General features: G+C 26.3%; 1 protein-coding gene across 1 annotated transcript in view; it reads left to right on the top strand.

The window, feature by feature from the left end:
• The first annotated feature begins 7,821 nt into the window (after window positions 1-7,821).
• The window catches only part of LOC100201180 (latent-transforming growth factor beta-binding protein 2), a 45,720-nt gene continuing 29,138 nt past the window's right edge, over window positions 7,822-24,403 (top strand). Inside the window, exons 1-3 of the mRNA XM_065805304.1 lie at window positions 7,822-8,070; window positions 14,006-14,128; window positions 22,254-22,373. Of these exons, the coding sequence (XP_065661376.1) occupies window positions 7,974-8,070; window positions 14,006-14,128; window positions 22,254-22,373 (340 nt within the window). The 5' untranslated portion in view covers window positions 7,822-7,973. The remainder of the gene's footprint in view (window positions 8,071-14,005; window positions 14,129-22,253; window positions 22,374-24,403) is intronic.

Here is a 24,403-nt window from a genome sequence, read left to right as displayed (position 1 = left end):
TTCAATTAATCTTTTGTAGAGCAATAACGATAAATATTTCCAATAATTGCGACAGCATATCATTTGACACCGAGGCCACTCTAATGGAACTCTCATATTTTGATATGCCTGCATCACTTGGTGTAGACAATGTTAGTCCTCTCGTTTTACTGTCTTGCTCTATTTCAATGTCTACTTCACTTACTCTCATCTTTTAAAAGTCATTTGACATAGTGAAACTCTAATAAAAATAATACCTTTAATAAAAAAGGGCAAACAAACTACAGACCAATATCCCTCACCTTGATTCCATGTAAAATAATGGAGAAATTATTTAAGAAAGCAACCATGGAGCAACTAAAATCAAATTATCTTCCATCAAATAGTCAACATAGCTCTTTAGAGCAAAAAGCATCCATTAAAAATCTCCTTGAAACAATGGACTCCTTGACTGGAAATATGGCCAGAAATCTATCAGTTGATGTCATGTTTCTGGTTTTTGCTAAAGCATTTGACAAAGTGCTACATCAGATTCAAATTGAATTTTCAATAAACAAATTTTAAGGAGTGTTTAAAACTAAACGGATAAGGTTCAAATTATTAAATATGTGTATGCGTTATTGTTGAGTTTTTTTTTTGTTTTTGTTTGCGTGATTAAAATATTGCGTTAAAGAATTCAAAAAGTTCTTTCATTTAAAGAACAGTTTTGAATAAAAGATTTATATTTAAATAATTTTTTTTTTATTATATTATTTATAATTGTAATTTGAACTTAAAGAGTTTATTGAAAAATGACAAAAATATTTTACATATTTTTCAAGTAAAAGCAAAAAATGTTTTCTAATTAATTTGTTTTTAAATTTTGAATGTGAAAGGTTAACTTATTCAAAACATATAAAATAGTTTTAATGTCTTCAAAGTTATTAAGTCCTAATGAAAGATTACTTTGTATGGCATTTTTCAAATTTTATTGGTAAAGTTACATCTTTACAAATAAATATTTATATATATATATATATATATATATATATATATATATATATATATATATATATATATATATATATATATATATATATATATATATATATATATATATATGTATATATATATATATATATATATATATATATGTATATTGAAAATTGCTCAATGTTCTTAAACAATTTACAAAAAACAAATTACTAGACACGCTGTAGTTTTTTAACAAGTGCTTCTTATGTATGAGTTTTAGCCTCATTAATGCAAAAATATTTTTAATTCAAAACACCAATTATCACAAAGATTTAAGGTTTCTGAAGTTAGCATACAACGAATAAAGAAGAAATTAGAGTTGGAGGAGGAATTTAACTTAAAACAAAAGAAAAAATGTGCCAGAAAGCCTTTTTTTACTCCAAGGTCAGAAAGATGTTTAAAGAAGATTTGCTACAGATTTAATACCACTAAACTGATAAAACTGCAACTCCAAGATGCTAATGTAAATGTTTCTGTGCAAACTGTTTGAAAAAAAAAAAGGATTTAAGTTTTAATGTCTGCTGGCATGTCAGAAAACTCAAATCAACAGCTGCAATGAAAACAAAGCATCAGAAGTGGACCAAACAGTATTGCGATAAAGATGTGGATTTCTGGTGATTGGTATTTTGGTATTATTTTATCACAAATGAAACATTGAATATAATTTTCTATAAAATAAAGAAAGACCAGAACAGGTGTTAATAATGTTAATCTATTTATATTTCTGACATGTTTGCTTCAGCAATGAAAGCACATTTAGAATTTTGGAGAATAAAGCTCTGTTTGTAAAGCACCAATAAGAAGTGACCAGGGCCCCATCTCATCCCCTAAAAATAAGAATTTTTGCAAACTCGGCCTCGGCAACATTATAAGATTTAGCAGTTGCTAGCAGGGGCTAGAAAAAAATTTATAATTTCTTATATTTTACAATTTTATAATTACATTTACTACTTATTAAATACTGGCATATATTTATGTATTTTTAAACTCTAATTTACTTCCAACAAGGTTGCAAATAACTACTATTAAGTTATGAGTTACTTTGAAATAGAAGATAGGGTTGAAAAACTAGGAAACAATTAACTAAAGACTTAAAATGCTGCAGGTTGTATAAAAAAGAAAAACATGAAGACGGGGAGGAGTTATAAGGTTATTTTGATATTCAAAGAAAAAAACTGTATTAATGAAAGTTTTTATAGCATGAAGGTACAGATAGAGAAGCCAAGCAAGAACAAGTTTTGGTGTATTGTAATAGAAGCGATAGCTCGTTTGACCATGATTTGTAGAAAAAAGAAAGAAATGCAACCTTACAACAATGGGAGAGTGGCTCAAGCTTGGCAGATAAACCAGGTCTCATTACAATTACAATGTGGTTTTAAACTTTATCTTAGAGTAAGAGGGTTGTTATTTGTCAATATAGGAAAATTAAAATTTGGCTGCTTGTTCTAAGCAATCAAAAAGTGAAGGCAATTTGTCAAGAGTATAAAGTTTAGTCGTCAGCAAATAGAGCCACTTTAGATGTAAAGTTTTCATGAAGATCATTATTATAAATCGTAAGTGACCAGGGCCCCAGCCCCCGCCCCTTCCCTGGCTTAAAATGAGACTATTTGCAAACCTGGCTCCAGCCCCGGCCCCGGCAAAATTATAAAATTTAGCAGGGGTTGATGGCAGGGGCTAGAAAAAATTTTTATAATACTTTATATATTATAATTTTATGCTTACATTAACTAATTAATTAAATACTGACACATATTTATATATTTTTAAACTCAAATTTAATTCCAACAAAATTGCAAGCAACCACTATTAAGTTATGAGTTACTTTAAATAGAGAATAAGTTAAAATACTAGGAAACGGTTAACTGAAGTCTTAAAAAGTTGTGGGTTGAATAAAAAAGGAAAACATGAAGACGGGGAGGAGTTATAAGGTTATTTTGATGAGCTAGGAAAAAAGCTGGAATAATAAAAGTTTTTATATCATGAAGGAACAGATACAGTAAAAGGATGCAATTTGTTGAATAAGAAGCCAAATAAGAATGAGTTTTGGTTTATTATAATAGAGTTAGTTCATTTGAGCATTGACCATGATAGTATTTGAAGAAAAAAGAAAGAAATACAACCTTACAACAATGGGAGAGTGGCTGAAGCTTGGCAGATAAAGCAGGTTTAATTACATTTACAATGTGCTTTTAGACTTTGTCTGAGAGTAAGAGGGTTGTTATTCATCAATATAGAATGCCAACATTGCAATATTTTTTTACAGTAAATAAATGAATTTTGCTGTCTAACAAAAATTGCAGATTTCAAGTCCAGAATTTAGATCCATAAGTCACTGCAAGCCTTAGGCTGTTACAGAAGAGAGATCAGAATAATAATCGACTGCTTGTTATAAGCAATTAAAAATAGAGCCACGTTAGATGAAAAATTTTCATAAAGATACAGAAGCAAAGATAGAACCTTGTGGTACCTTTAAAGTTACTTGAAAAGAAGAAGAGTGTAGGCCTTCAAAAATAACTTTAATACTGCAGTTAGAAAGAAATGATTTAATAATCTCAAAAACTATATGTAAAGAAACTAATAACAGAGTGAAGACTAATTGTACTTTTTAATAGTTTAGCAAAAAATTGAAGAGAATTCTGGAGAACACCCTTTTTCAAGGTTATGATAGAAATCTTGTCTAGAGGACTAACTGTAGAAGTTTTTAACTAAGAATATAAGTTAATCTAATAAATAATAAAAGAATATAAAAATAATAAAATCGAAAGAATGTAATACTTGCATAAACATGGAGACAAAGAGTCACTACACTTTTTCTCAAATCATACCAAAGCAGAAAATTATTAAATAATAGTATCACTGCAAACATAAGAGTTAACTTGCATTAAAATTCCTTTATACAAATATTAGAAGAAATCAAACTGAAAAAAAATCTTTTTAAGTCTGTTGTGAAATAATGTTCATTAAGATCGTTGACTATTATTGCTTTGAACAGGAAAATTTTCGCTTACGTTGTTATTATCACTCTCATATACATAGTCATCATAACAAACACTTCAACAACCATTAAATGCTTAGATCATATATTCAGAGTATATTTATTTAAAATGTTAGCTAGTAGAGCTTAATAAACTCTATAATCTATATAAAGTTTACTTTGCTGGATTAGTTGATAATTTATATATCACTCTTTACATTATGTTGGTATCTTTTCTGGAAACAAAAAAAAAATCAAGTACAATTTTATTATTTTAGACGGTTTAAAAGCACTTATAACTGTAAAAAATAAAATTAGGATTTTTATAAATACAAAAAGAGCTAGTATATCAAAGCTTCTTAAATTAAAATTCAAAATATAAATTTGTGTTTTTATTATGCTGTATTGCAATTTATATAATAGCAAATAAAAAATATATACTTGATGCAATAAAGATGATGTAAAAGTCTGCTACCAAATATTGCATCTCTATTATACATAAATTGAACAATATTTAATTTGAAAAAAATTACAATGTATTAAAAGAAGATTACAGAATTCTATTTAAAAATCACTGTGTATTAAATTAAGTTACAGAATTTTATTTCAAATCTTGATTTTAAGTTTAAGCTGGGATTTATTATCTATTTTTTTGAATGCAGAAAAATAATATCTCAAAATCTAAGGTTATCTTCAACTAAAATAAGATATTTCATGTTAATTATCTAGTTTCAAAGTCAGCTGCAGTGTATGATGATAAACTTGACTAATCTTGCTGACTTTTTCAACTGGTGCCCCTGCATGACAGACGTTTCTTTTGCTTTAGAAAGCAATCAAAATTTGTAAACTAAATTTCTTAAAATTTGTTGCTTATAACTTGCTATAATGTTTCTGCAAATTGCAAGTTGTTGAAAAGGCATTTTAAATGATTACTTTATACCTAATCCAACACATTAAAGTACGACAACTTGTTACTGTCTTATTTAAATATGATTTACCCAACTTAAAACATACGGGGAAAAAAAGGTATATGTAAGGATGGTAAGTTTATACTGTGGAACCATACTGACTATATATTTTGTGAAGACAGAGAAGTTGCTTTTGTATTTTACCTAAATTTTGAGCATATAACGTCGAAAAAATATTTATTAAAAAGTGTTAAATTTGCTGCCTAAGTAATAAGTTTTGCTGTATTAAAAATTTTATTACATTATGGAATAGCTTATTTGAAAATTATTTTGGACCCTAACAATCAATTATAGCTTGCAAGGATAATCCATCTATTAATGACTTTGGCTTCAATAATAACAAAATTAAAAAATTAAAAATTTTTTTACTTTGTTTTTATTTTATTCAATCTTGTATTGTTATTTTATTATAAAGTTACTACATCATAAAACTATTAAATATACATGAAGTATTTATTTTACTACTCTAAGAGCTAATTATATATCAATAATATCTTTAAAAAATATGTGGCTATGAAAATAGCCGTTTTAGTAGGTTCAAGTCATCTCAAATTTTCTTTAATGTTTTTGTTCCAAAATAGAGGGTGTTTTTTAAATGATGTTCTTTATATATCAATTTAGTTTGACTTTTTTAAATCTTGAAAGCTTTCAGGTTACCTTTTGCAATGTAAAATCTACAAACTTGTATATAAAGTGTTAGATGATTATGCATATTTAGCAGCAAGCAAATACGATAAACACTGCTCAAGATACAACTTAGACATGTTAGAGCTAAAACCAATTGTAAAATTAGAGGTACTAAAAACATTCCCACTAGGTTATAATAGAATGTTTTGTTTAGTAATGTAGTGGAATACACGCTTAAACCTTATAATAGGCCGGGTGAATTAAAACGAGCAATTGCTTTTCCTCAATAGCTGGTCAGCTTTACGTGATTAAAAGCTTAAGCAATTTTGCCTAAATTTTTATTCACGTAAAGCTGAACAATTACAGAGTAAATTGCTTAACTTTACGTGCATAAAAATTTAAGCAAAACTGCTTGAGTTTTTATTTGCGTAAAGCTGACCAATTACTGAGTAAAAGCAATTGATTATTTTTATTCACCTGGCCTAATACCATTGATAAAAGATATACCAGTCAGATAAAAAAAGACAAGATTTGCTACTTCTAAACATGAAAGAAAAGTACAATTTTGGAAAACATGAATGAAAAGTACAGTTTTAAAAAGAAATTTTTTTTCAGAAAATATTTTGTAGAATTAGCGGTACAAAATTTCAGCATTTCCATCAAATGAATCAGTTTCATTTTTACTAGGAATTAAGCTGTAATGACTTCTTCTATTGAAATACTTAAAATATTTATACTTGATTTTAAATTTTTAAATTCAGCTTACAGCAGAGTACCATTAATCTGAAGCAAGCTTTTCTACAATCTAGATTAAATAATTTTAAAACCTAATAAGATGAAGAACAATCTTTGCTTTCTTTTATTCTTTAACAAATGTTTATCAGTAAACTTGTTCTTGTGTCTGTCGTTGAGGTGACGAGACACCTTTTGATATACATCTTTCTTGTAAGTCAAATACATAAATATTCTTTCTTCACTTTGGTAAGGGTAAATTAAATTAGGTAGTCTATTGTTTGAACTAAAATTGAGATCTGTCTCCAACAAATGGCAGCTAAAATAGCATCGAATTTATTCAAATTTTCAAAGTCTGCGCCGCAAAATGTCAATTTAAAAACATTTGATACACTCTCAGTCCGGTCACCCCATAAAGTTCAAGTTATTTTACGAGATCTATATAAAACGGCCCGCGTTTCCAGACTTGTTAAATACTATGGCTATGGTTACATTGAACTCCATAAAAAAAATTAATATTTTTAGTTACAAAAAAAATATTAATGTGCTATGCAACTGTTGGAATAACGACAGATACGCAAATAATGCACATATAAACTTAACAAATGACAATCAAGAGGTTGGTTCATAAGATTGTGAAATAGATTTTACATTTCACAGTCTGACCATTGTTTTTGAGAATAATTTCACGCAAAAAATATTACATAACTATGTATAAAATGATGATCAGTAATATAATATTTTCAGCTTCTTTATTTTTTTCTGATTTACAATCATTTTCACAGTTTCGTGTTTTGTTTCTGAGTGCTTTGCGTGTCAAAGTTCCATGTGTTATGCACGTTTTTTTTTAATGTAAAACTTGTTTTTAAGAAACTAATAACAGAAGCGTTAAATATCTTAAGAAACTTTTAGTACTAAGTTATTTTTCAGTAAGAAACTTATTTTATTAAGAAATTGAGGAATACTTCCGAATTTTTCACCTATATATCGCATCAACTAAACACGAAGTTAAAAAGTATTATCTAAAACGGAGAACAACAGTTTAAATGAGTATTAAAATACGTAACAAATACGTTAAGAAACCTAAGAAACTCTTAAGAAACATTTTGTTCTCTATTGGGAAAATAGTAAAAAAATTTCTAGTACTAGGCTAATTGCTTGGCTGCGTATGAAAAAAAAACGTGAAAATTTTCTCCCCAAAGACTATATGACGCAAAGTGTAAGGTTTAGCATACGATTAATCTCCCTGCGCACTAACAACAATAGCAAAAATAATAATGATATTTATTTATTTAAATAAGTTGAAGCATTATTTAAATAAGATGAAATTTATTCAAACAATAACCTATCAATGATTATAAAAATGCATAAATTATGATAACAATTGTTAAAATACATAAGTTTAACATAACATTTTTTAAAATAATAGTTTAGAAAAAAATCTCCAAAAATATTTTAATAAATATTTTAATAAATGGGTTATGACTCATTCTTCTTTATTAAGGATTACATGCTTGATAGGAAAATAATCCTTTATATAAATGTATTATTTAATGTTTTTAAAATTTTGCTTTGTTGCAAAATATATGCATTTTGATATACGCAAAAATAAATTGCAGTTTATTTAACATACAAAGATAAAATAATAGTAATACAACAACAACAAAAAAAAAGCAAAAATGAGTTGGATGAAAGCAATAATAATATGTGCTATTCTTATGGGAACATTATGCATAGAAAATATTTACTTTAGTCAAACATCAGACATCACGACAGGTATGTTTATTAGTTTTATACTAAAAAATCTCTAGTTAGTTCTCATCATTCTAACCTCTTTATTTTTTTTCTGGTTATATAATTTTAAATTAACGTAAGATGGGGACAATATTGGACTTTGTGAGGGATTAAATGAACATTATTGTCATTACCTATCATGATTGCTTACATTATAGAAAACTGAAAACAAAAAATAAAAATCAATATTTGCTCATTATTAAGAAAACTTATGATCAGTTGTTCAGTATTTGAAGGTTAATGATATCACCAATAAATTTATGTTACTGGAAATTAAAGGAAACGAAGCAAACAACCAAATGCCTTTTTTTAATTTGATTTACTTAAATAAAAAAATTGCTTTAGACTATTTATTTACTTAAAAAACAGACGCGGACTAAATAAAGATCCTTTGAGGAACCAGTTTGACACTATTGATTGACAATGATCTGCCAAAAAAATAAAGTTTTGTATATAAGTTTTGTTTAAAATAGTAATAATATAAGACTCAATAATTTATTTTCCTCATATTTAATATTGGATGGAGGAGAAAGGGGAGGGGGGTTGAGATAAACAGGTTTTAGGGTTTTGTTGTTCCTAGACTCGAACCACAGCAATTTTTTGCAAACCAATCTCGTTTAATGTAAGCATAAATAAAACCAATTTTAAATCTTGCTCCTTTAGATATCTTTCTCGAACATCAAAGAAAGCTGCGATGATCCATGCAAATGATGGAAAATCAATCGTTCTAAGCATTTTTATTTTCAATGGTGTAGTCGAAAACTGCAACACTTACTAAACCTATTTGGAATCAAAAAAAATATTTTGCTTCCATTACACACATAAAACAATCATAAATCTCAAATTTAAAGTTCAGTCAAGTGAAATGCTTAAATAATATTATAAGACGTTGCAAAAATGATATTTTATTCTTTTAATATAAATGCAATCTTATATAAAATTGAAAAATCATAGATCAATAATATATACACCTACATAGTGATCATAAAGATCGCATTCAGATAGTGAAATTAAGTCAATAATAGTCTCAGTTAATTTTGTATCTAACAGACATGAATTAATTTTCTAGTGATGTGAACTTAATTGAAACTCCTTTTGCTTCTATCGGCCCGTTAAATAGTAAAATAGGTATTTTCTACCATGACCCTATATTTTTAAAAATCGTTAAGATATTACTCGTTTAAACTTTACATTGTATTATAAGACAAGATAAGAAATTTAGGTATCATCAGATAATTCAAAGATGATGTTGATGGGTTTGAGATAAAAGTCCAGATGAACTTTAGTTAATTAATTAAAGGGAAAAAATGTTTTTAGATTGAGGCGGTTTTTGTCTATATTTTAAACCACGTTTAGTGTAAACATTTTGTTGACGTCAGTGTACTTCTAGTTGCATATTTCGGTGTTTTTGATTTGATGAAAAAAAAAAGCTGTCATTTTAAGATGTTTAGCTATGTGTCCTCTCCCTCATTCCTACTTCTTTTTTTAGAAGCCTCACTTTCATATTTCTTAGCCCCCTCTCCTCCTCTAAATTAGCCTTGGCATGAATCAACTACTTTTTTTTTTAAATAAACAGTTTATAATACTTATTTTCCTTTATTGTCATTGTAACGAAGTTTATTAAATTAAACAACAATGTTTGTTCAATTCAACAAACATTTTTTACCAAAACGATCAAAATGATGACTTGTAAGCACTAGTCATTATGTCCATTGAGTGTAGGTGACTGTTTAGTTTATTTAATAATTTCCATTAATTGATGAGCATATATTAAAGAACGCTTGCTTAACAGTTCAAAAATGTCTCAATAAAAAGTTGTGCTCAAATTTATTTAATTATTTTATGACTAACATAAAGTTTGAAATCCAATTTGTTAGCACAAACTGTCTTATGTGAAATTAAAACTCTCAAAGAAAGGATTTTATTAGCTTTTATTTTATTTATATAGTGAATTATTTTTGTATACCAACATCAGAATCCTCATTGATAAACATTTTTAAAATTGATTTTGCTGTGTTAGATTTAGTTCTGTTTATATAAGTTTTGGTATTTGTTTTTATTTTTGTTTTCAATTTTTAATAATAATTTTTAATACTAATTTGTAACTCTCAGGACACACGTTGGTAGCACTTATTTTAAAATTTGAACGCATGCAGAAGAAGCAAAATTCATAGCTTGACTTTGAATTGTATGTTAAATATACAATGCAGTTGCATTGTATTTTTAATATGATTGTTTTTGTTTTTTTAAGTTCTTAGTTGTCAACAGCGTTTATGTAACTGTATATACGAACCATGCGTTTAAACTTCAAGGTGATCTCAAAGGTATTGAATAATGACAAAACGCATAAGCCGAACATTATAGTAGAAGCTAGTAGACTTCTCAAAAAAAAAGGATCAGCTGGTAACGGCAGATAGTCATTAAGAGCACAACTATGGGAAGATACAACAAAGTAAACAAAATGCTTCAAGTGGTTGAAATTGATTTGACAGTGGTGAATAAACGGTATAGCACTCTGCTTTGACAAACTTGAAAAAAACTTATAATATTGCAATGTTATCAAAGCTTATGATAACATCGCAACAGAAATCAAATCGTAGGCCCAAGATCTTTTATAAATTTATCCAATATTTATTTTCCGAATAAATTTTTGCACTTCAAGAGCTTTGTTTCCACTTAAATTGGTACCGGTAAAAATAGAAAACCAAATTATCTGGGTTTACTACTGGTTATTTGATCAAAGAAATTAAATCCATACTTCCTAATCTCAATAATGTTTTACTAATGTTTCTCTCTGCTGCTGTTACAAATAAATAGGCCCTTTTTAACTTTTAAAAAGATGAGGAATAGTTACAGGTCTAAAAGTGGACAAAAATGCGATCATTTCGATGATTTAAAAAGCCGTTTCAAGGTGTCAAAATAATTTATTTACCTAATAATACAATAATGTAACCAAGATGAAAACAATGCATTTTTTAGAAAAAGTCAATACTAGTTTTATCCTACTTTAAATATATCGCGACGTAAGAATTATCTTGTTCTATTTACACATTTTTAAGTTTTGAGATAAAATGATTTGAAAAATAAACTTTTAGAGACGCCATATAAAAACATTTTTAAAACTTATGTTTTCTTTGCAAGTTTTTTACTTATAACTTAGGTTTCAATACAGTAGAAAAACATTCTGAAGCACATAACATTATCAATAAATAAATTTTTTCAAAAGATAGAGATAATTCTAAAGTCGCAATATGTAAAATCACAAACATCTGATAGTTGGTTTTTGATCTAATGCATATTTGTTAAGAAGTCGTCCATAATTTACGTCACGCAGTTTTTGACATTTCTGAACCCCTCCCCTCCCAATATTACGCATCAATTTTGTACCCCCCCCCCTCCCCCATCCTTATTAAAAAAATTTAACATTTTATGAAGGTGGGGGGGGGGGGGGAAGGGGGGAGGAGTGGAAATATTACAAAGTACAAAACAATTTTAAATATAATAATGTTTATAATTTTCTGAGCTTCTTTGAGTTAATTAATTAGTACTTTTCAGTCTTTTTAATATTTTTTTTCACCCCAATAGTTCCGTGTAAAACTGTATTAATTCCGTGTAAAATTAACATCGCTATCCTAAACATGATTCCAATTTTTAAAATAATTTAAAATAATTTTAATTTTAAAATTATATTTAAACTATTCTTCCAATATATAATGCATGAAAAAAATATATAATACATTTTAACACATAACAACATTATTATACATTCAAAAATATTGTTTTATCAGTACAATTTTCTCATAACATGTAACGTTGACGTTTCCGTGTGGATTCTACTTAAAGCTTGATAACCGAGGGTTCCACGTTCACCTCTCGGTATCGATATCATTTTAATTTTTTTTAGGTAGTGCACAAAGGTTGTTTTTTTGTTGCTGCACACTTTTGTGCACTAACTAAACAAAGTTCCGCCCTTGGACCATATAAAGTCGTAGCGCAGAAAGTGCACTGCACATAGACTTTTACAGCCGTAACAGGCTGTAACTACTCCGTTAACGGAGTTACACATTGTGTATCTACATTGTTGATTTTACAACCAACATGTAGATACACCGACTGAGGGTTTTGACTTGGTTTTTTTTTTTTTGGTTTAAATTCATGCGGAAATAAATTTAGAGGCTTAAATAAGCACATCAACAGATTTAGGAAAAACATGCCAATGAGTGGTGCTACATCGGTTTAAGGTAAGGCTCTAATCTAATAAGTTGAATAGATCCCTTGTCATTCTGTCAAAGCTAAGACATTTTGTACAGCAAAAAACTTTAAAATCTATTTACTGTGCTTTGTTTCACTCTCACCTCACATATTGCCTTCTACCATGGAGTCAAAACATAAGTATTGTTATTAACAATACTTATGTTTTGACTCCATGATAGAAGGCAATATGTGAGGTGAGAGTGAAACAAAGCAATTAACAATGTTAATTGCCTATTTATCATGCAGAAAAAAGCAATCAGGGTTATTGAATTTCTACCAAATAATTCATATGCATTCCCATCTTTTAACACACTACAAATTTTAAAAGTGCATGATATAATCAAAATTAAAAGTTGTTTATTTATTCACAGCTGCCTAAACAAAAAGCTAACTCTTATATTTATAAATGCTTTACTCTACGCAGTGCAACTAGCTGTCAACTTACAAGAAATTCTTGCAGAGGTGCACTGAGTGTGCAAACATAGTAGTATCATTTGTGATAATAGATATACCATAGAAAATATGTAAGATACAAATATGAATGTAGACTAATTGCAACCTTCTGTGAGTGTATTATTTATTTTATTTGGTTCTTTTTTTCTTTTTCTTTTGTTTGTTTTAGATATTTTAGTAGAAAATTACTTAACAAAAATTTTTTTCATTTTACACGGTGTTTCATCAACAAAGATTCATCAGAAATGCCATCAAAATTTCATCAGAAATTTTTGTTAAGTGATTTTCTACTAATATAAGATAATTGCTCTGTTCTTTTAAGAACATTGAGCACTCTATTGTGTAGAATACATTTTAAAGTTGTTTAAACTGTTCCTATAGTTTGACCTCAAATTTACCTTTTAATGTAAAAAATGTCTCTTAGCGATTCTTCCTCTTTAAAAATGACAAAAATTTAAAAGCCACAAAAATACAACTTAATAGACTGGAATATTTTTTATTTTTCTAATAAGATTAAAAACATTCTGAATGTTTTCATTTTTATATTTTTACTGTTTACATACATCGACTGACAAATAGGTAAAACATTCAAAGAGTGCTGCTATATTAACTAAGAAATAGTTAGAACATACAAGAAATGTTGCTAAATTGGTTGAGAAATAAGTAGAGCATACTAGTTTCTAAACATTTTCCAGTGTTTTAAGTTAATTTAAAAAAATGAATAAAGTTAACATTTTATGGAAAAAATTAAAGATGACCACACAAGAATATATATATATATATATATATATATATATAAATATATATATATATATATATATATATATATATATATATATACATATATATATATATATATATATATATATGTATATGTATGTATGTATATATACATGTACATATATATACATATATATATATATATATGTATACGTATATATATACATATATACACGTATATATATGCTTATATATATGTATATATATGCATATACATATATATATATATATATATATATGTATATATATATATAATATATATATATATATATATATATACACATTTATATATATACACATTTATATATATACACATTTATATATATACATATATATATACATATATTTTCTAAATTATTGATGCACAATGCACACACACGCACACATATATATATACACACATATTTTTAAATTTCAAATTTTATTGCAGAAAAAGTACTAGATTTTACTTGCAAATTAAATTGCACTGCAAACTCCAGATGCATCAGTAAGGGCTATGATTTCCTTTGTGTTTGTAATGATGGCTTTGAAAAATTAGGAGATATTTGTAAAGGTAAATATTTTTCTCAATAATGTTTTGTTTTTAAATGTAGAGTTTTATGTTATATTTGAAACTTGAAAACAACAACAATAACAAAAAAAAGCAAGTCTCTGAAATTCCTAATGAATTATTTTGTTTTAGAGAGTTAATTTTATTTAAATTGTGGTTAATAATTTTGTTTCAGTTGAATAATAATTTTGTTTTCAGCTGAATAATAGTTTTGTTTTCAGTGAAATATTTTCTGTTCAAGAAAGATAGCTAAATTTTGCTAAACTATTTGCAAAATAATACAATCATCCAAGTTTTTTGATGTATATATACAAACTGCTTCTATGACTACTGAGCAGCCAATCTTATTTAATGAAAATTTGTGAAATATAATTTATTGTTAACTTTATTAAAGACAAATACAAAAACAACCCCAAGTAAAGGCAATTTTGTATGATAAAATTCATTTATTACTTGGGAGGTTCCAAAAAAAGTTTATTAATTTTGATTTATTTGTTTACTAGTTTATGATTTTTTCATTTATTAGTTTGTTACTTCTTGTTACAATATTTTTCATTTTAATCGGTATCTAAATTCAGTTAACAAAATTAATAGCAAAGTATTTTCTAGCAAAATGCCAATCATTGTTTTGATTTACTTTTTGCTAATCAATTAGTGAAAAGTAAAGCAAAACAAATTTTTTCACTAGATAAGACTTATTTTTTGTTTAAACACAACTTTTATTAATTTTAATTCAAAGTTATCCAATCAAAATTTAAATTGCATAGATATAAAGTTGCATGTAGACACATAGAATACGCTGCAAAGACTTCTATTTTTTGATATTTTAAAAATATTAAAAATTAAAGTAGAAGGTCAACCACAAAAAAATAGCAAAATCTGAATTGTTTATTGAACTTTTCTAAAAAAAATTAATTAATAATAATTGTTGAAACAAAAAATATACAATTTTGCCTCCCCCCCCCCCCTACTTAAAGCTAGCTATTGTTGCCTTTATAATTTTCAAATTTGTTTTTTATTAGGTCTTTTTTCAAAAAAAAGTCCTAAATTATCAAAAGGATTTATAGCGTGATTATAATGAATATTACTATAATCAGTAATTATTTAAGAAATACAGAAAATAAAATCTATATGTAACAGCAACTGAAAATAGCCATTAATAAAAACAATTTAAAGAATTTAAACTTTAAATAAAGTTGATGATTAATATTCATGGCATTATTATATTATGTTAATTTATTTTAGCTTTTTTTTTTTTTGAGGCATTCATCTTTTTTAAGTGTCATATGTCAAAGCTTTAAAAATTCAATAATTGATATTAATTTATTTGCATATTATACTTATTTATTATCCATTTTAAAGTATAACTTCATTTAAATAAACTAAAAATATTTATTTTTTATAAAATTCAATCTACTTATTCAATGTTCAAGTTGGATTACAAGTAAACTAATGACAAGTAATTAGCAAAGTTTGAAAGTGGTCTGCATTAAGTCTAGACCCATATCACATTCAAACTTAGTTGTTGGAGGTAGAAAGTAACGGGGGCCCTGGCCCCGGCCCGACTGTATAAAGTTGAGTATAAAGTTGAGTCATCAGCAAATAGGGCTACTTAAAATAAAAATTTTCGTAAAGATTGTTATTGTAGGTAAGAAGCAATACAGGAGCAAAGATAGAACCTTGTGCTACCCTTAAAGTTACTTGAACTAAAGTAGAGTGAAGGCCTTCAAAAATAACTTTAATACTGCAGTTAGAAAGAAATAATTTAATTATTTCAAAACCTTTATATAACAGAGCGAAGACTTAGTCGTAGGATAGTTGGAGAGGAGAACCATTTATTTAGCACTTTTCAAAAGTTTAGCAAAAATTAAAGAGAGTTCTGGAGAACGCTTTTTTAAGACAAAATCTTGTCTGGCGACAAGATTTCAAAATGATGGAAATCTTGTCTGTAGAAGTGTTTAATTGAGAATTAACTTTAACATTGGAAGCCAGAGTGATTTGGATGTTTAACGATGTGTTAATCTGCTTAACTGGCATGAAGAGTATGGCAATTAGATTCAAAAGTCAAGTTAGTGTAAGATTTCTCTGCAAATAATTCTGCTTTATTCTTGGGAGAAGTAAAAAGATCAGACCCATGAATTTTAAATTAAATAATAGACTTAATTTAATGACACTGTTGAAGACTAAGTCTCTAGAACCTAACATCTGAGATAAGACACAAGACTTAGTAAACTGAGAATAACAGAGCTTAACATCAGACAGGACCTTTCTACATTGACTTCTTGGAATAATAAAAGGGCATTTGTTCTTAAGAAAGAGGAAAATAATGATTGTTAAACCTGTTTGCTGCCAACTCGTAGTATGTTGGCGTCATTTATTTGCCAACTATGAGTATACTCGAAGTTAGCGGGACTTTGATATTTGCCGACTATGAGAATACTTGTAGTAAGCCGGCATCATGAGTTTGTCAACTACGAGTAAACTCTTAGTTACACTAACTTATTTCAAATAATATTTGTGCATGACTGGCTTTGTCTGTTCATTTTTTTTTTCCTTTAGCTTCACATTTGTTTTCAGAAAATATTACATTCAAGTTTTTATTTTAAAATCCAGGGAACCTAAGTTAAATGCCGATAAAGACAGAGCTTAAAACAGATGAAAGTAAAATATTGATATTGTTTTAATTTTATTTTATGAAAATTAAAGTGTAAACCTATTCTTTTGAATGATACATTCTGAAACAATCGCCAATACATAACGAAGGTCTATTTTCACAAACAGCACATTCATATCATGTTTCTTTACATTTTATTTTAGAGCAGACTTGACATGGTTTTGTAGGGAATTTTTTCTTTTTTCATTCGGTAGTATTAAAGACAAGTAATGGAAGCTATTATTGGTGATTTGAGGCACAATTTCATTCAAACCTTTACCCAATAAATCCATAACAACTAATTCTCTACATTTAAGCACGGAAATTGTTTTATCTACTCCATATAACGAATGCAAGTTGCTAATTATTAGCAACTTGCATTCGTTCTTTTGTCTTTCCATTTAGCAACCACTACACCCTTTAAGAAATTATTCATTGCAAACGTGGTGGCTCGGCAAAGAAATAAAGCATAGTTTAAAATAGCTAAAAAAACACAAAAAAATAAGTAGCCTCCTCGACTGTACTGGCCCCCCTTGGACCTTGAGGAGGTGAATAATCTAAAAAAATATATATATATATATAACATGAATTTTGAATTAAAAAAATATACTTTAGGATGTATAAATGTTTATGCAGTCTTGGTCACAAACTGGCCCTGGCCCCAGTCAAATGTCAACCCTTGTCGCTTACTAGTTGGAGGTCTATACTTACTTTTTAATCTGAACTTCTGCAGACTGGGACACATATCTAATAACAAAATGTGTTGGGTCTGTATCTTATAATATTCAGATATATATAAATGTATATATATATATATATATATATATATATATATATATATATATATATATATATATATATATATATATATATATATATATATATATATATATATATATATATATATATCAGGGGCTATTCTAGACTGTTTTTGATAGCATAAACTGTTTATATATATATTGCATGCTTTGTTTTTCCACATTTAAAAGTTAAAGGACACACTAACTATGACAGTTTGTATCTTTTAACTTTTAAAGCAATTCAATAACTCACGGCAAAAAGCATTCTACTTAGAAAAATACCGATTCTAAAAAAGAGAAACACAATTGTAACGAAATATCAAATTTTAAATAAGTAAACTAAACAAATTTAATAATTTGAAAAAAGAAAGTTATAAAAAAAAATTTTTTTTTTTAATTTTTAATCAATTTTTTTATTTTTTTTTAGGGTGGTTATTATTTTTAGCAACCAAATTTGATACAAGTTAAGGGGAAAATTTTTTTCTCAATATTTGTATAACAGTAAAATAAGGAAATAAATTGCTATTTAATTAAAAAAAGAAATAAATTGTAAAATATACTATTTGATTACTAAAGTTTGTAATGGCAGAAGAAGTTAAATAAAAGAATAGCATGGTTTCTTTTATAAATGTAGTAACCACATTTAATACATGTCTGAAATTGTTTATTTTTTATTGCTCAGTTTCCAATGTTAATACGAAATACTAGAGAAATGAACATAATTAGCATTAAATATATGTTATTAGTATTAATTATATATTATTGGTATTAGTTATATATATTTGAATTATATTTATATTAGTATTAATGATTTTTTTATTTTTACATAAAAACTTGTTAAAATTTATTTTTTACAAATGCATAACAATTAGTTTTCTCACTGTGCATTGACAAAAACAGTAAAGTTTAGCAAAAATATTTGAAAAGCAAATTTAAAAATTGTCTGTATTTCTAGCACAAATAATAAAGTATTTCCTAAATGTATGTTAAGAACAAAATTTGTAAATAAATTGTATATCAAAAAATGTTTTTATTTTTGTTATATTCTTATCTGCATTTTTCTTTGACTTTCATCAATTTTGGTAGTGAAACATAAAAAAAAAAAAGAAAAACAAAAACAAAAACAAAAACAGTAAGATATTTAGGTATATTATTTATAAAAACAATGGTTTTAAGCACTTTTCACATCTAATTGTTCAATGATGCATGTTAAAAACTTATTTAATTGAAAAGTACATATATTTAGCTTTCTATTAAAATATAGTTTGTTATGCTTTTAAAGAGATTTATTGTTCAAATTTTAATTAATTGTCAATGTTATGCCATTCAAATTTTATTCAAAAAAATGTGTGGTCACTACAAAAAGATTTTTGTTCGAATGGTAGTGGACGAGTTAATATAAATATTCTTTTTATATTTATATTTTAACTAACTTTTGTATATTTTAGTACAAATTTTTTTTTTTAACTTAAATTTAGTTTGATTTGTACAGTTATTAGTAAAATAATTTGTTTAAAATTTATTTTCTACTTAGTTCAGTTTATATGTTTTATTCAAGTCACTTATTTTGTATTCAGTTTATACTTTAAATTAATTTATATGCTTTAGTAAAATTATTCTTTTAGTATCTAGTTAATATTTAGTTTAAACCAGTATGTTTTACTGCAAATATTCGTTATATATTAAATTTTTTTTATAAATTTTATAAATTTAATTTTTAATTGTATCACAAACTTTTTTTTGGGATTTAGTAAAAAGTTATACAATTAACATGATTTGGTGATTTTGGCAAAAAAATAATATAATATCTTGAAAGAAAAAATTTATACGATGATGTCATATACAGAAACTGTTATGAATTAAACGCGCATGAAATAAGTTATCAAGTCTGTAGATTGCGGCTAAATTTATACAGACTCCGAGAACCAATAAAAAATGGAGAGCTTTGGCTAAAACTAAATTTTAAAATTAATGGTGTGCATTCATTATTTAGTTTTAATTTAAAAAATTTGGCCTAAACTTTTTTTCTAAACATTTTCTTTAATATGAGCACAACTTGTCTCGGCACTTGGGGATCCCTTTAAAGTGTCGGCATGCAAAATAAAGTATATGTAAAAAATATATAATATGAGAATTTTGTGTCTAGAAAGATCAGGCTTTCACAAAAAGACATGAGATTGTATGCCATTAAATGACCATGCAAATAATATTTTGTTTTGACAATTTGACCACAGGTTTTAAGATGTTTTAAACATAACTAAAAAAAAACTTTATTTTAAAAAAGAAAGGAAATCTTAATGAAAGAGAAAATTAAAAAAAACTTAACTAAATCACAAAAAACAAAAATATAACTCAACTTGAATAAAACTCAAAAAACTAAATTGCAAACTTTATCTGTATCATGTTTTTTATTACAATTGGAATAATAAACTTTGAATCTTTTATCTTTACTAATTTTTATATTATACTATGGAAACTCTAAAACAAAGGAACAATATACTTCTAATGATTTTTTTAAAAATATTAGCACTTGATTTAAATTATAGTGTTTTTTTACTAATTAAAAATATAAGTTTCCATGTAAATACACGCTAGTAAATAATTATGCATTAAACACCATTTCATGCTTTAGCCTAGTTTTTTTGAGTAAAACAAAATAATAAATGTATACCAAGAAAAAATAACTTTGTTGTTTTATTTGAAGCTCTTCGTCTCCCTGTTAGGCAGTTGGTTTAAGTCTTTAAAATATATGCTGCAATCTTCAGACTTAATTTAAACTTTTTTATGTTATTGTTATTCAAAACTTAATGTGATTTTTTTAATAAAATTAATTACTTTTTTTTATTTTACCTCTTATAGAATAGAGTGGAGTGGTGTAATATGGATAGAATTTTAGATATATATTTTTTTACTATAATTTTTTTTTTTTAGTTAATAACCACCATAAAACTTTTGTTATTTTTCTTTACATTTAGAGTGTATGCAATAACTTTACAATGAGTAGAACATAAATATATTTTCAATAACTAACTAATCCTTTTTTAACTACACCTTTCATATATCCATATATTCGTATTACCCCACCATCCACTTGTGGCGTAATACGGATACTCATATTATATTTGATACATATTTCACACTTATTGCTTTTCATGAATTTAAAAGGTCAAACTGTTTTAGTTATGACTTGCAGTTTTCTTTTTCTTACTGATACAGTCTTCTTTTTTGTTTTATTCTTCTCTTTTTCTTGCAACATTGCAGCAACATCTTGAGTTGTTGAAATTTTACCCTTTTTGGCCAGAAGACTTTGATACATTGTATACTGTTAGGTCCAAAGGTTCCAATAGTCTTGGATTGATATTTTATTCAAGGCATGATAGTTTATTTTAGTCTTATTATTTTATCTAAAATATTATAAAATTAACATTAATTAAAAAAGTATAAAATTTAATTTTAAGTAAAATATGATAATAAAGTAAATAAAATGAGTAACATGAAAAAAAAAAAAAAATTTAGATGGGAGTTAAAGTTGTACCCTAGCCATCTAGGGAAAACAAATTTGAACTATGATCTTAATGTAAACAGTTCAGAAGCGTTATATAAAACTATTATATGTAACTGAAAAATGTATAATACTATATTTAAAAGCAAAAGTGAACGTAAGCATATAAATACATGTCATCTAACTTATGATTTTGTAACAAAATTCTATAATGTTAATAGGATTTTATATATTTTGTATATATCTATTTTACCCCACTATCATTTTATCTGTATATCCATTTTACCCCATTTTAGATTTTTGTTTATTTTTCAATATGGGTTAGAGAACTTATAAATTAAATTTTACATATTGTTACTGTCCAACTAATAAATTTACATCATTATTCTTGGATAAGTAATATTACTGAAGTCTACAGGCAAAAGTTTTGAAATGTAAGGTTTTATATATTTTTTTCAAAATAAAAAGTTTTACATTTTAGCTATTTATGTAAATCAAATATAAACATTGTTAATGCCAAAAAAAGAAACTAATTATGTGTATAAACTGTTGGTTTCAGGTTTTAGCATTATAATATTAAGATAAGAACTTACTTCATGCATACTTATTGAATATATCAATACTACCCCAACTATCCATATTACCCCACCCAACCCTGATTTTAAAGTTAAAAAGGAATAAAATGTTGCTTAATAGAAAATGCCCTAGGCCTACGTAAAATTAATAAACGTGTACACAAATTGCTGGCAACCTAACGCTTTAAAATGAGGCCTGTGATTGATAAAAATATAATAGGTATGAATCATAAAAATGGTTAATAACTATAGTATAATAATAGATTATTAATAACTAGTATATTAAGACTTATTTAACACATAATAGTTATTTGTAAGTCAGAAATTCAATGCTGGTCAAATAAGTGAAATAAGTAAGGAAGGTAGTGTGAACTTTCTAGTTAAATACTTATCTGTGGTACTCTTAAAACCTCCTAATAAATTAGAAAATATATAGAGCTGAAAGTTTTTTTATGCAAAGCTGTTTAAACTTTTTTTTAATATTCTTTGTCAAAATTTGATTGAGTATTCAAAGTGATTATAGTTTGATCATAAGGTATATGATTAAAGTTTTGTATATTTAACTTTGTTAGATCATAATGATTAAAATGTTATGTAGATGTCAATGAGTGTGAAGGAACAAATCCATGCATGCAAAATTCTAAATGTAAAAATACTGATGGCAGTTATGAATGTAAATGTGAAGATGGCTTTCAGCTGGTTCATGGAGTTTGTCAAGGTAATTATTTATGTTAATGTTAATTTTGATTTTTTTGGTTTGATTTTTGTGGTTTTAGTCTTCACAAAGTACCTAGAAAATATTTTAGTTTAGAAACCATTATGTTGAGTTGGAAGTTTTTATAAAATATGTTTTATTATATTTTTTGTAATGGATTGGATATAAAGTTCAAAAAGATATAAAGTACCAAGTGTTTCCATTCATCAGTAGAGTAGAGTACCAAATGTTTCCATTCATCAGTAAAGTAGAGTACCAAGTGTTTCCATTCATCAATAAAGTAGACTATCAAGTGTCTCAATTCATCAAGGAATATCAACATTATTGCAACAAAGGTTAGCAGTAAACCACCAAATTTTGTCAGGGAAAGGAGATAACATTTAAGGTTAGCTTCCTGTTTTTTAAGTGATCAAAAAATAACTTTTTATCAAGACAAGTTTGTAGTTGTATCATTGTTTTTTTCTACAAATACTATTATCGTTACACTACAATGATAAATATATCTTTTTTTCTACAAATACTACCATAGTTACTCTGCAATGATAAAGACATCATTTTTTCTACAAGTACTACTATTGTTGCTGTTTAAGGAACCTATTACAGGCCTTGATAAGAGGCGTTATGCCATGTGAATTTTATCTACAAAATGGCAATTTCACCTACTCGCAAGATCATTTATGTTATGCCAAAACTTTTTTTAATAAGATTATTTAAACAGTCTTTTAAAATAGTTTATGTGGACAACATTAGGCAGTAATTAATTAAATCATAGAATGAATGTCGATTAGGAATGATTAAATCATAGAATGAATGTCGATTAGGAATGATTAACTTTATGAGTAGAAGACAAAAATTTTGTTGAAATTGTTAAAAAAAAAGTTAAAAGTTTTTTGTTTTTTTTTCACCATTAAGAAATTCACCTTTAAACAACTGCCCTCTCATTAATAAAAAAACAACTAAATTGTGAGAAAGAAAACATAAGATGATGTTGTGTTTTAAATGTTTAAAAAAATAAATAGCATAAATTTAAAAGTTTAAATAAGTAAATAGAGAAGATACCAAAAAAAATGTTTGGTTTCAAAATGAGCAAAATGCTGTTGTGTCAATAAAGACAAAAAAAAAACACTTTGTTGATTAAGTTTGACAAATTCTTATCCAACTTAAATTTGTGATAGTTGCATTTAAAGTTGTTAAACCAATGTAAAGTTGTTGAACCCTGTTTTTTGGTTAAATGGTCAAGAATAAAGAAAAAGACAACAACTGTAATTATTCTATTTACTGTACTAGAAGTCTCAAATTTAATCTTTCTGGGTTCATCGACAAAAAAAATGAAAAAATTTCAATAAAAAAATTTTCATTTTTTCTCAGAATGCTGTCAAATAATTGGTCTTGTTTTTTCTAACCCTGACAGACTTGTTTCTTATTCTATAAAGCAAAAATCTGTTGTTTGTGACTACAAATATAAGTAGCTCTTCTAGTTAAAATGTACAAAGACCAAATTAAAGTTTACCTTTAAGTTGTCTCTGATCTCAAACTCATCAACATTCCTAGATTATCTGTATCTAATTTTTGTTATCCTGAATTAGTATGAAATGTAAGTTAATAGAGAAAATGAACAATGATCAACGACTAAAAGTTTTTTTCTAAAATATAGGGTCATGGTCATAGTGGAATATACTCAATACTGCAAATTATCATCAGCCAATGGATTAGAAATGAGTTAAAAATTTTAATCACAAGTACTTTTAAAATCATTTAAGTTCAAAAAGAAAAAAATTGATAGCAAGCCAGCAGAAAGAGCAATACAGATGCAATAAAAATGTTGTTATCATGCTATTTATTTATTATGCCTGTTAGATATGAAATTGACTGAGAAAATTATCAACAATATTTTTTAATTCAACAAAATATTATTTAGAACTTTTTCTATTCACTTAGGTACAGTTAGGAGATGATTGAGAAGTCTACTTAAATTATAAAACATTTATAATTTAAGTAGACTTCTCAAAAAATTACATAAAAGTTAATGTAAT

Source organism: Hydra vulgaris, chromosome 09, assembly GCF_038396675.1.
Source record: "Hydra vulgaris chromosome 09, alternate assembly HydraT2T_AEP".
In the NCBI taxonomy this organism is placed as follows: domain Eukaryota; kingdom Metazoa; phylum Cnidaria; class Hydrozoa; order Anthoathecata; family Hydridae; genus Hydra; species Hydra vulgaris.
Note: the sequence above shows the minus strand (reverse complement) of the source record. Positions and strands in the feature narration are given on the sequence as shown.